General features: G+C 37.0%; 1 protein-coding gene across 7 annotated transcripts in view; it reads right to left on the reverse strand.

Annotated features, from left to right (window-relative positions):
- Positions 1-663: 663 nt before the first annotated feature.
- Positions 664-12,857, reverse strand: part of LOC126365754 (uncharacterized) — a 267,138-nt gene continuing 254,944 nt past the window's right edge. For all 7 annotated transcript variants that reach the window (XM_050008233.1, XM_050008240.1, XM_050008238.1 and 4 more), the window contains 2 exons: positions 5,310-5,479; positions 664-1,323 (listed from right to left, as the gene is read on the reverse strand). In XM_050008233.1, coding sequence (XP_049864190.1) covers positions 1,074-1,323; positions 5,310-5,479 — 420 coding nt within the window. In that variant the 3' untranslated portion in view covers positions 664-1,073. The remainder of the gene's footprint in view (positions 1,324-5,309; positions 5,480-12,857) is intronic.

The following is a 12,857-nucleotide window of genomic DNA, read 5'->3' on the forward strand; positions in this document are numbered from 1 at the left end:
ATCATCATCTTCATCTGCAGCCACCAGAAATGCCAGCTCTGTTTGGTGCCATACAATTATCTCTCTCATCTGACTAACAACTGTCTGCCAAACTTTGCCTCTCTCTTCTTCTCACCTCTTTCTTGTCCATCTCACCAGCTCCAAACAACACTACCACCCACCCTTGGCAGCATGGAGTGCAGGACAATGTAAATGTATTCATGTTTACTCTGAAGCGGTACACAAGTCTGTACACTAACTCACCATGTTCCGGTCACTTTTATAAGTCCCTATCTACTGCTCAGTGTACCAATTATACAATGAGTCCATTCAGTTCGCTGTATCACATTTATGATTTTCCAACTCCACATGAAACTGACATAATGATATGACAGCATATTTACAAAACTGGCCTCGACAGAAAATGTAATATTTTGATCTTTTATTAGATTTTTAAGTTCTAAAAAAGAGCATGCCTCACAGTAATGTAAAATTAAGTCAACAATTAAATAGTTTCATGAGATGCCTACCATGGTACAATAGCACAGGCTTAACAAGCAGTAACATCCACATGGGATAAAAGTCATCAAACTACAGTTAAAATAGTCAACAGTTTCCAGAATGTAAATGGTTCTTTATATAACTGCCAGTAAAGGCTGTGGGTCAAAAAAATAATCACATAAATATATTTACAAATAAGTACAACAACTTTAATATATCATCTGATGACAAATGTTTACAGCAGTTGATTGCATTTTATGATTCATTAAAACTTATCAATACAGCCACTACTTCCTTCACGGTGAACACCTAAAACATGCATGCAGATGACATTTTAGAATAAAACTGTAGCATAAAATTATAAGTAAAATACTGTAAGGAGTGAATGAACAAATATAGCTAGAGTGTTCGACTAAAAAATATCTACCCCTGTATAAAAATAAGTTAAAAATATTTTAAGACAATAAATTAAAATCACTTTCACAAAGATGAAGTACAATGTATTACAAATGCTTTCATGTAGAAGTTCATCAAAATTTCTCTAGCTTTTAAATATATAAAACAAAATAAATAAGCACTAAAATAAATGTTCACTAAATTTCATCTGAACACTCAGAAGAGCTATCGTCTGAAGAAGTATTGTTTTTGTTGGACTTTAAATCGAACAGTTTCTGTGGCACTGGCTTCCCCTGAATTAATGCATTGTATGCTGCATCTGCTTCAGTTGAAGCATCTGTTTCCCGATGAGAAAATGAAGACAGAAAATCCATGTTCAGTGATTTTCTTCGGGAACATTCATTCCTCTCTTTCAGTACACGATGCTCATAACGTAGTTTAAATTCCCTGAAAACATAATACAAGCAGTACATGTAACAACAACACCATTCTTGATTACAAATAAAATTCTGCAACATTTGTGCAGTAAATATTTAATTAAATTCACATATTTATGCAGCAACTAAAACAAGAAAATCTTTCACTTGGTACCAGAGGGTGACTATTTTGAAACTTCATGGAAGATTATAACTGTGTGCAAAACTGTGATTCAAACACTGAGCCTTGCATTTTGCAGGCATGGGAACATAGTTTTAATCTGCCAGGAAGGTTCAAATTAAACTCATAATCCAAACATAGGATTGTTTTACAACTCTTCTTGACAAAAATGCCTTTCTACACTCCATAAGCAAGTCACTGCTTATTTCTCTGCAGCACAGCATTTGCCATTCAAATGGACTGGGAAGGGAAGATTGGTACAGTTGATTCATGAACATATAGGGGGTGGATCCCGGGCCACACACTGTCAAATACCTGTTGTCATGGGTAGGAAAAGCAAGTCAACAATCACTCACGAGAAGGATTTTTAACGCTCCAAATATCACACATACCAGATATAAAAAAACAATCGGAAAGGGTAAAATGGGGCATTTTACAGACTTAACAATCCTCCATCAAAACATGCAATCAATAAAAAATAAAATACAACTATAGGAAATTGAGCCCCACTCTTTGAACTGCACAGTAGTTTGTGTTACTGAACACTGGTGTAGAGAGACAGATATCCAACATGCAGTGTTATCATTGAATGAAAGGGCAAACTCTTACTGCAGAACTGCTTCAAGGGGTAAAGAATCACGCATTTGTATCAGAAAAGGAAAACCGTTCAAATCAAGACATGATCTCAGTACACCAAGTGAAGACAAACACTTTGCAATATCAGCTACTGAATTAACAGGGCTTGGTACCACCAAGAAATTAATCATTTTATATTTGTACAGATCTCCCAGTGGTAGAGCAGACACTTTTTTCAATAAATTAACAGGAGTTCTAGGTAAAGTCTCAAGCACAAAGGTAAACATAATTCTGGGTAGGAACATTAACATCAAAACTAAACTCATAAATGAATCCAGAAGCACCCTCATAAATATCCTTCAAAGTTTTGGCATGTCTCTATTGGTCACTAGTGCAACAAGGGTTACTACAATGACTGCATAAATAATTGAACGTGTGGCCACAAATATGGACAGGGAAAAATGTGATGTAACTGTAAAAGTTCTCGGAATATCAGACCATTTCGGTCAAATAACAACAGTAAAATCAGGCTTCGAATCATTCTCTAAACTAGAAGCCAACAAATATCATCTATCAGAAATCAAAATAAAAGATTTTTCAAAAGAACTAGCAAAACAAAGCTGGGATGAAGTGTATAAGGAAACCAATGTGAATATGAAATTGTCCAAATTCTCCATAGTATTTAAATTGAACTTTGAAAAGGCATTTCCAAAAGTCTGCATGTAGTGCTTTGACAAATCATGGCCATTTATTCTATTCTGTGAATGAATTTATATATTTTGAGGATCAGGCAGTTGGGCACATGTAACCATACATACGGTGTTCACTCTGTACTCTGGTAATGGCAATTATATTGTATGAGAATTGTCTACACGGCAAAGTGGTGGACTTCTGCCATCCCTAGGAGAATGCAAAAATACCTTTTAATAAAATAACCCCATAAGGGGGTCATGGTACTGCTTTGCTAAACAAAAAACACCAACTGAAGTTGCATCACCTTTACTGCACCCCTCTACCCACTCACCAGATTTAAACACTGTCTTGCTCTTTTGGTTCTCTAAGGGTGTTCACAGATGTGACTATCTGATATTGCTGACCATACTACATGACTAATACTATTTGTAAATAAATATACAGCATTTGTCAATCCTTGGTCAAGTTAAACTGTAGCACAGGAGCTACTTCCATTTACGTACAACGTTAAACCATTTGTTACAGCTACATATAATAGTTCACTTTGTAAGAGCTCAGAAAAATAAAAAAATTACAAATCATGTTTCTCTCATGCTAAGGACTTACATGACATGATAAATAAAAATACATGCCAATTTGAGATTTCAACCTGGTATGTCCTGTTTATTGCAAGTAGTTGTCATCAACAGCTGAGCTACCCTCCAGGCTGAACTCAAGCTTTCATTATCACGGATATTTCCACCTGTGATTTCCATGGAAAAGCAAGATTTTTTTATCTGACAGCTGTTCAGATTCCACATCTAGCCGGAGTAGTGATACAGATGTGCGGTCAGACACACTCATGTCATGTAACCATCAAGCTGACGCGCAGTCTTGTGTAGTGTGCAGATGGCATATGACATTGGCGCACAATTACTGATATGTTACCAGGTTAAATAACACATCCAGGTCTCTTATTTAGTCTATGATATCTTTCTCTCTGTGTCGTAGAACTATTCTGAGCTTGACATTGCCTGTTTACATTTCTTCATTGGGACTACTCACTGAATAAATTTTATCACGCTTTATGACAACATTCACTGTATTCTGGACTTCACTGTGGTGTTGCTGATTGCAAAGATAGTGTCCTCAAGAAGGACATGGTCAACTTTCTCCCACATTCTCCCTTGTCCAAGCTTGTGCTTCATATCGGAAGAACGTTCATCAAAACTTTAGCCTTTGGTCAAACTTTAGTCCTCCTGGCACAGACTGTACCTTCAAATGGGCAATCTTTACCCACTCACTCTTGTTGGGTCATTATATCTGTTTACTGATGTGTATCAATGAAAATAATAAAATTTACTCACTTAGTGGCCGCAGGAGAAAAATATAAAGGTGAAAGAAATGTGTCAGCTTTCAGAGGCAGTGGTTCCTCCTCCTATCTGAGAAGTTGAAAGGGAGAGAAGAGGAATGAAGGAAAAGAAGAGACTTACTGGGGGGGGGGGGGGGGGGGGGGGATGATGAGAAAGACTGTGAATTTAGCCTCCTGAAGAATGGTCAGCCATTATGTTTAGCCTCCTCTTCCTTGCTTTCTTCTGTTTAAACTGGAATCTTTGGTTGTCCTTTAATAATTCCATTCACAAAAAGATTTTTCTTCATTTTTGACATTTGATGGAACCCCCAGGTTTGAAAGCTGTTATTTGTAACTTTTTTGTAATTCCCTACCTGCTGCAGGCTAGTAAGTAGTAGTTGTTTTCTATACCTATTTGGTTGCACTTCCAATTGTTCATTAAATCTTAAGAAAAAAATTCATGTACATCGTATCTGGGTAACTACATATGAATGTATTACAACAACAAACAGTTTCTTTGAGTAAGTGAGGAGCACAAATGTTACCTCACAGAAAAGATAGGTTTTTGTCCTAATACATATGCTTTTGTACTAAAGGGTTGCATATGGTCATACTAAAACATAGTTTTGCAATGAATGTTATACTACAGAATAGATCTTTCACTGGGCAGCTAAGTGTCTCTGCTGTGAAACTTACTGGCAGATTAAAAATGTGTAGTGGAATAAGACTTGAATATGGACCACCTCCTTTTGTGGGTAATGCTTTCACCAACTGGGATATCGAAGCATGACTGCCCCCCCCCCCCCCCCCCCCCCCCCACCCCCACACACACACACATTCCCAACTTCAATTTTGTATTAAACTCTCTCCTACTTTTCAAACTCCACAAAATGTCTCCAAAGAACTAAATGACTTAATACTTCAGAATGAATGTATAGTGTGGGGAATTGCCTTACTCACGGCTGGCAGTCTTTTCCCTCACAGAGAACATGTCTCTTTGCAGCAGGACATGCATTATTGAGAGACATTCTGATGGATTATAATGAGTCTCAGCCTGACACACAGTTTTAATCTGTGAGGAAGATTCAAACAGACACACTTACACAATTGTTTCGCATAGACATTCAGAGAGTAATTTAGTCTATTAATGAATTTAGTGATTTTTCAAATTTTATGGCACAATGTGAGAAAAACCAAGATTAAAAAAAACTTAAGATGATAATTTTTTGGTGCATACTCATCACAAGGTGTCCTTTCAAATGGACTAGTTGATCGGACACTCTGGTTATCATCACAAACGAAATCTTGGAGGTACTGGGCAGGTGATGTTGAACCCAAGGATATCTGGTCAGAAAGTTTACCATTGACAAGTCTCTCAATAGCTTCTGCATAATCTTTGTCCCATTCCTGAAACATATATAGCGTATACATATGAACAAGTTATCAAATATGTAACAAAATTACAGCAAGCATTCACAAAACTGAAAACTCAGGATCCACAAATATCTTAACCGCAGTTTCACATACAAGGAGTAGTCACATGAAAATGAAATGTAATTAAAAATTGACATTTTGCATTATTGTTCTGTAAGTTGGCAGTACTGTTACCAATAATGTAAGGAATGCTCTACAGGCAGCAGCAAGCTACAAACAAACAAAATGCAGCCACAATACCAACTCAAATTGGCTGCCCCACTTGCAACATGCACCAAGGCAGAACTTTCAAATGGGTGGGAGACAACAAATAAGGAACAAACACAGCAGAAATTCAGTTTATACTTTGATTTTATGTTGGAAGATAAAGGAAGTGAATATTCACATCATGATGATGATGATTAAATTTCTGGATGCATGAATATTAACAGCATAACCTGACTGGAAGTGAGTTGTCTTCAGACATTAAATTGGGAGTTCATCAAAAGACTGCAAGCTATTATGAGGCTTTTTACAGAATTGTATTGTACTGTGGCATTTTCATTACTTCACTGTTTTACATCTTGGAACGGCCTATCTCTTGGATTTGAATTTATTATATAATGGTGTCACGAAACAATCACTAGGGCACCACTCAATGTGCATCATTCACAGTCTGGGTAGAGTCAGAAAAATGAGCAATAAAATTTGCACTCAAAACTCGACAAAAGAAAACTACATAAAGAGAAATCGACAATGCACCTGCAAACCACAGAACCTGTAAAACAACAATTTTGCAGAGAAGCCTTCCAGGATCAGAATATGCACAGTTATCAAATTCTAGCACTATGTTCATCAATTATTGTGTAACAGAACATTCCCTTACTTTCAAATTTCACACTTTATAAAACACACTTCTTCCCAATTTTGGCATATGGTTCTTCATTTTACAGCCTATGCCTCCTTTCAAGAATGGAACCCACATTTACAAAATTTGAGTCAATGCCATGTTTAAATAAAACTGCCATATGAATTTCAACTCTCAAATTGTATGTGACCATTATGGCCCTCTATTTCACATTATATCCAAACACCTGCAAAATCTAGGCTCAAAAATTTCCAAAGTAATTTTTTACACCACCTGTGTACATCAGGTGCGCTACTATGTTTGTAACTGAGGCATGCAATGCTAACAATATATAATTTGTTCAATACATCAGAGCTTCATGGTAAATTATCTGTCTTATTACTGTACATGAATGTTTACTGGATAAAGAGCAGTATTGAGTCACTTGATAAGTGACCCAGGCAGAGTAGAGTATAGAAATAAATAAAAGTTCTCTCTCAAGCAGATCTTTGGAATGATAAATCCTATGATGAAGATAATGGTTACAGTACTAACAACGATAAACCAGAACCTGAGCTACACAACCCCTGGGCTGCTCCTTTACCCTCCTCTAAAATTCACCTCTGCCTCCCCGCAACCACCTTCTATCATTTACCACTTCTTCCCTTCTGCAAAGTACTCCATTTTCCTAAAAACTTCTGTCTTGTTTTAGTGTTCACATTTGCTTTTGCATTTTCATATTCTTTCATTCATTTCCACTTTGTGTCACCTAGTGAGTTTCTGTCTTTGCACCTACTTCAAGTACTACTCTCAGTTGAGAATGTTAATGACTAACAATTTACTATTTTCTTACATTTTTACATTTACTTTGAAATAAGGCTATTCAGACATAACAACCATCCAAAGTATCCAGGGATTATGCTTAACAGAACACTCAGTTAAAAACAACATCTACTAAGAATAGCTGCAAAAATCAGAACTTGAAATACTATTCTCTAGACACTCTGTGGCACATCATGGGGATCCTTTCCATTAACACTCCATACTTCAGCTCTGAGTTTGGTCTATCCAACTGCAGAATATTAATCCCCAGCTTGGATGAATAGTACTTGTATAAGATTTGTTGACACATGGCTCAACCATATCACGTGTCTTACACCTGGTATGGTCAGATCTAAATCATTTTTCTGGCACCCATGCTTAGCCACCTACATCTCCAACTCTGTGGCATAAAGTGCACTTATATGAAAGTACGAAAAACTACAGGAAAATCCTCGCCTTCCTGTCCATGCAAACATTCCAAGGAAGGCTTTCCAAAGGAAGGCTTTGCTCTTGTCATCCAACCCTGGAAACTGCAAAGATATTACCTTTCTCATATACCCCTGGAAACTGCAAGGATGTTAGCTGACAACAGCTTTAACACGAATGACAGCTGAAGGCAACATCCGGTGGACTAATTCTATGACAAAAAAACTTACGAAGAAAGTAACTTCTCCAGGCTGTGACTGTGTGCTGGATAACAGACTGTTCACCATTTTATACATGAACGTTCTCCGAGAGCTTTCCCTGGCAATCCAGCAGAGTTCTTGGGGATTACTGCTACATATACAGTCTAGATATTAATTTGTGGTCTGAGACGATCATCACATTCCAGATGTAGTGAAGTTCTCTATACTTCTCTTTGTGTCAATGGATTAATTTACTGACAATTAATACTTTAAATTTACATTTTTTAAAAAGGTGTACATCTTATAACAAGATGGCAAGCTCTGAGCAGATATTTAGTTGATCTGCGAGAATCTCCGATTTTCTTACAATTAATCATTCTTCTTAAGGTATGTGTTGTTGCTGTGATCTTCAGCCCAAAAACAAGTTTGGTGCAGCTCTTTTGTTAACCTATCCTGTGCAATCCTCTTTATCTTTACGTATCTACCACATCTTACAATTATCTGGAGCTGCTTAATGTAGTCATTCAAGCCTTGGTTGTCATTTACAACTTTTACTCACACAACATTCTGTTACCAAATTGACAACTGCTTGATGCCTTTGAATTTGTCCAATCAACCAAACCCTTTTCCCCCAGTTTGGCTCAGTATCTTCTCTTTTGTTATTTGAATGATTCATTTAATCTTCAGCATTCTTCTGTTGCCCACTTTCACTTCCAGAAGAGGCTACAATCCATACAAATACTTTCAGCAAAGACTTCCTAACACTAAAATTTATAACTGATATTAACAAATTTCTCTTTTTCAGATACACTTTTCTTGCTATTGAAAGTCTGCATTTTATATTCCCTCTACTTTGGCCATTGTGAGTTATTTTATTGCCCAAATAGTAAAACTAATCTACTACTTTTACTGTTTCATTTTCCAATCTAATTCCTCCAACATCACATAATTAAATTACATTCTATTACCCTTGTTTTATTTTTGTTGGCTTTTATATTATAACCTTTTTTCAAGACATTATCCATTCTGTTAAGCTGATCTTCCAAACCTCAAAGTTTCTATTTCCTTCACCTTGAACATCAATTTTAATTTTTTTTTCAAAATAACTCATTGGTTCACTTTACTGCTTACTTAATTTGCAGACTGAATAATACCAGGTATATGCTAAAACCCTTCAAACCTAACTACTACATATCCCCCTTTACACTTAACAATTGTGAAAAATAAGTTTCTGTTCTGTGAATACTCTGCAGAGATGCAACAAACATAATATTATTTTATCATTGCCCATGTGTTATCCAGTACAGTGAAGCAATTGGGGTCCCTGCTTCACAATGACCATTTTCCAGCTTTGATTCACACATCCTACCAGTATTTTTAATTTAATAATCTAGTTTCAAATTATTGTGGACTTTGATAAAGCTATGGTTCTTCAGGCCTTCAAAGGTTCAAGTTATTTATAAATAGTAGTATGTTTCAAATTCAGGAGGCATTTCAAATCAGTTTGCCATTTCTGTCTTGTAATAAATATCCTTTCAATATAATGTGCTTGGTTTTCATTGATAACCCTACTCTTGATTTTGATACTGAAGTCTGATGACAATATTGAGAACACTGAATCATTAGCAATATAGAAAAACACATTGCCCATGAAGTCATGAAAACTACCACAGGATGGGCCAAAAGTCACAAAATGGTTATACTTACCTGTGAATAACTTTTTATTTATTCTTTTCCTCTTTCCTTTGTTTCAGATTCTGAAAGAGAGAGGATATAAGATTCACCATGGAAAAATCCAGCACCATTCAACGTACCAAAATTGTGGAGCTTTACTTGGAAAACCAGATGTCAACTACTCTCACGCAACGAGAATATTGCCACGTTTTCAACGTCATGGCCGTACCATTGGAATCCATGATCCATCACTTGATTCAACAGTTCAGACATCAGGGTTCAATGAGTGACTTATCACAATATGGGAGACCCAGATCAGCTCATTCGAAAATCCAACAGGTGCAAGACAATGATGATGAGATGTAGGAACTTCAATACTACGGCATTCTAGCCTTTTGGGGTTGGCAAGGATGTCACTTTGGTGAATTCTGAAAGTTGATTTGCTTCTCCTTACAAAATTCAACTGGTGCAATAGTTAATAAACACTGATTATTGTCACACACTTGCATAAGCAGTTCAATTGTAGATGATGGCCAAAAAAACAATTTCATCCACAAGTTGTTGTTGAGTGATGAAGTGCATTTTTCACTTAATGACTTTGTTAGCAGGCAAAATTGTTGATTCTGTGGTGGTAAAAACCCGCGCCATGCACTAGTACAAACTGCATCCTGTGAAGTGCACTGTGTGGTGTAGCATAACATCAGAAACAATCACAGGACCACACTTCATTGATGAATGGTAAAGATAATGCAGTGACAGTGACTGATATTGTAACACAATTACTACTACTGTGCATCCTGCACTAAAGAATATGTGAGATATGGTTTCAACATGATGGTGCAATAGCACACACAACAAGGGCCTCAACTGGGCTTCTGAGAACCACTGTGGGCCATCGCATTATAGGAGAAACGCTGACGTAAACTGGCCCACCTGTTTTCCTGACTTCATTCCACTTGATTATTTTCTTTGGGGCTACCTGAAGAACAAAGTGTATGCAAACAAACCACAAACAATACAGGAGCTCAAGGACAGTATCCGTGCAGAATCAAGGTACTCAAAAGAGACGTACTGACCCCTGTCGTGAGTCGTGCTAGAAAGGACCACTATTTGTGAGGCTCATAATGATGGGACATTTACTTGAGATTATATTCAACAGATAAGTATAAAGTTGCAAACTCTTGCCACTCTTGGAAATTCCACTATTACTGTAGCACCTTCTCTTATGAAACTCGCAATTTCAGAGTGATTTGTAGCAACACAGTCCAGTATTTTTTTCCCCTTCAGTCTTTCAAAATTCCCTGACTTTTCAAGCAGATTTCCAATTTCCCTAGGATCCTTGATTTTCCATATTTTCTGAACAAGTTGCCACTCTGAACTTGGTACCTGTCAACCTGACAATACAACAATGCCCTGCATAGCACAACAATGAAACAGTGAGTGATTCTTCAGTATCATGAAAATACTTCTCGCACACTTTGGCCACATTTATTCATCCATGTTTTTAATGATGATTTACTATGGCATTTTTGAAACTATGCATCTCATTAGCACACATGATGACTTTTTTCCTTGCACCTTTTAAAATAAAATCCCTTAAACAGGATGATTTTTCTTGGAGCTTCCTTGCTAGTCTTGAAATCCGGCTGTTTGCTACAAAAGTTATTAGGTTCTCACAGAGTTGGCATTTATTTGTATTGCTTATAATACACCACAAATTTCTGTCTAGAAACAAATTTGTCCCTATTGTCCATGCTATTTCTAACCTGTGCACTTTCCTGCTAGTTACTTGACTCCCACTCCATGCAACATCATTATTTTCTAATGTAATCTCTACACCTACAGCCTTTATGGCAGCACTATCATTCCTTTTTCCTTCTCATTTTCAATTAAGTTAATGACACTAATAGGGAGAATTTTCTGTGGGCACTATCCATGCTTGCAGGGTAACAACATGCACTACTTTGAAATGGAACATGGTTGTACCCAGTTATGTGATCAAGTTAGTTCCTGGGGTGGCTGTCTAAGGTTTGTCTTGTAGAGTGACATTACATTTATGTGGAAATTAAGTTCCAGTTATTTATTGAAAATGTCATTATATGGATAGGTTAAAGTTACAACTGTCAGCTACTTTTATAATTAATTATCTCCTAAATTAAGACATTTTTCATATCAAGGAACAAGTTTTTAAATGCCCTTGAAGAATTCTGCCACCTATGAGCTAAAGGGCACAGAAACAATGCCAGGGCTCAACATCCCACATCTTGTGTTCTGGATAGCTCTTGACATTATTTAGGGGCCACCGTGAATTTTGGAGTTTACTGTAGGGACTCTTTCCATAAAATCAACAAGAAGTATTTTGTTTATGTATAACAAAATCAGTTGCCATCAGTTTTTATGGAGAAAATGTTGGTTGCACTTTTAAGGATTGTGTGGCAAGCCAGTATGATCATACTCCACTGACTGGTTTTGTTACTTCATGCTGAAGAATGCAGCCCATGTGTAATCCCCAATTACAGTGCAACTGAGGACTTCGTCTCCTCCAGCATCGCACCACATCAGAAATGTTAAAATGGCTCCAAACCTATTGGTTTTGTGGACATCAGTTAGTTGCTTTTTGACTCATCATGAACAAAATTTGTGATAGCCAAGTTTATCAGTCACAAGTTCATTTAACACTGACTGATAGTTGTTGGAAAATGAGTGATAGTTCTATAGCAATGAACAGAGAACTTTCTCTGATACTGTCCATCTATACAACAAGTTCATTTGTCACAACAAATGGTCACCTACTTCTTTCTTCATCACGGACATTAGTCCCACCTTTCTGAAACAAATGACACCATTTTCTTACAACACTATTGCTCACTTATTACATCCTCTCCATATATAGTACAAAGTTCACAATGAATATATACAGCTGCTATTATTTTTGCACGTGGAAAATGAATTACAGCATATAGTTCACACACAGCAGGATTTTTGAGGATAGATAGATATTCAGCGATCAGAGGCCCTGCAGACTATGCGCTGCTTCCACGAACTGCCTCCATTCCTTCCTGTTTTGTGCCCGGTTCCACAAGGTGTCTTAAATTGCCAGGGCTGCTAGGTCCTTCGCCAGTTCATCCATCCAGTGCTGCCTTGGCCGTCCAATGGGGTGTAGTGGTTTTTGGTTTCCCCGCTAGTGCCATCTTTGCATGTCTTCCATCTGACATGGGCTACATGGCCCACCCATTGTATTCTTTTGCTCTTTATCTTCTGTAGGTTGTGGCATCAGAAGGTAGATTTCCTCCTCCATTATCTAAAAGATATCTAAAACTGGTCCTCATAGCTTCCTCATTACTCTTCTTTCAAATATTAATAGTTCTTCCCTTTCTCGCTTAGTAATGCTCCATGTTTCTGA

Source organism: Schistocerca gregaria, chromosome 4 (assembly GCF_023897955.1).
Source record: "Schistocerca gregaria isolate iqSchGreg1 chromosome 4, iqSchGreg1.2, whole genome shotgun sequence".
Taxonomy (NCBI): Eukaryota; Metazoa; Arthropoda; class Insecta; order Orthoptera; family Acrididae; genus Schistocerca; species Schistocerca gregaria.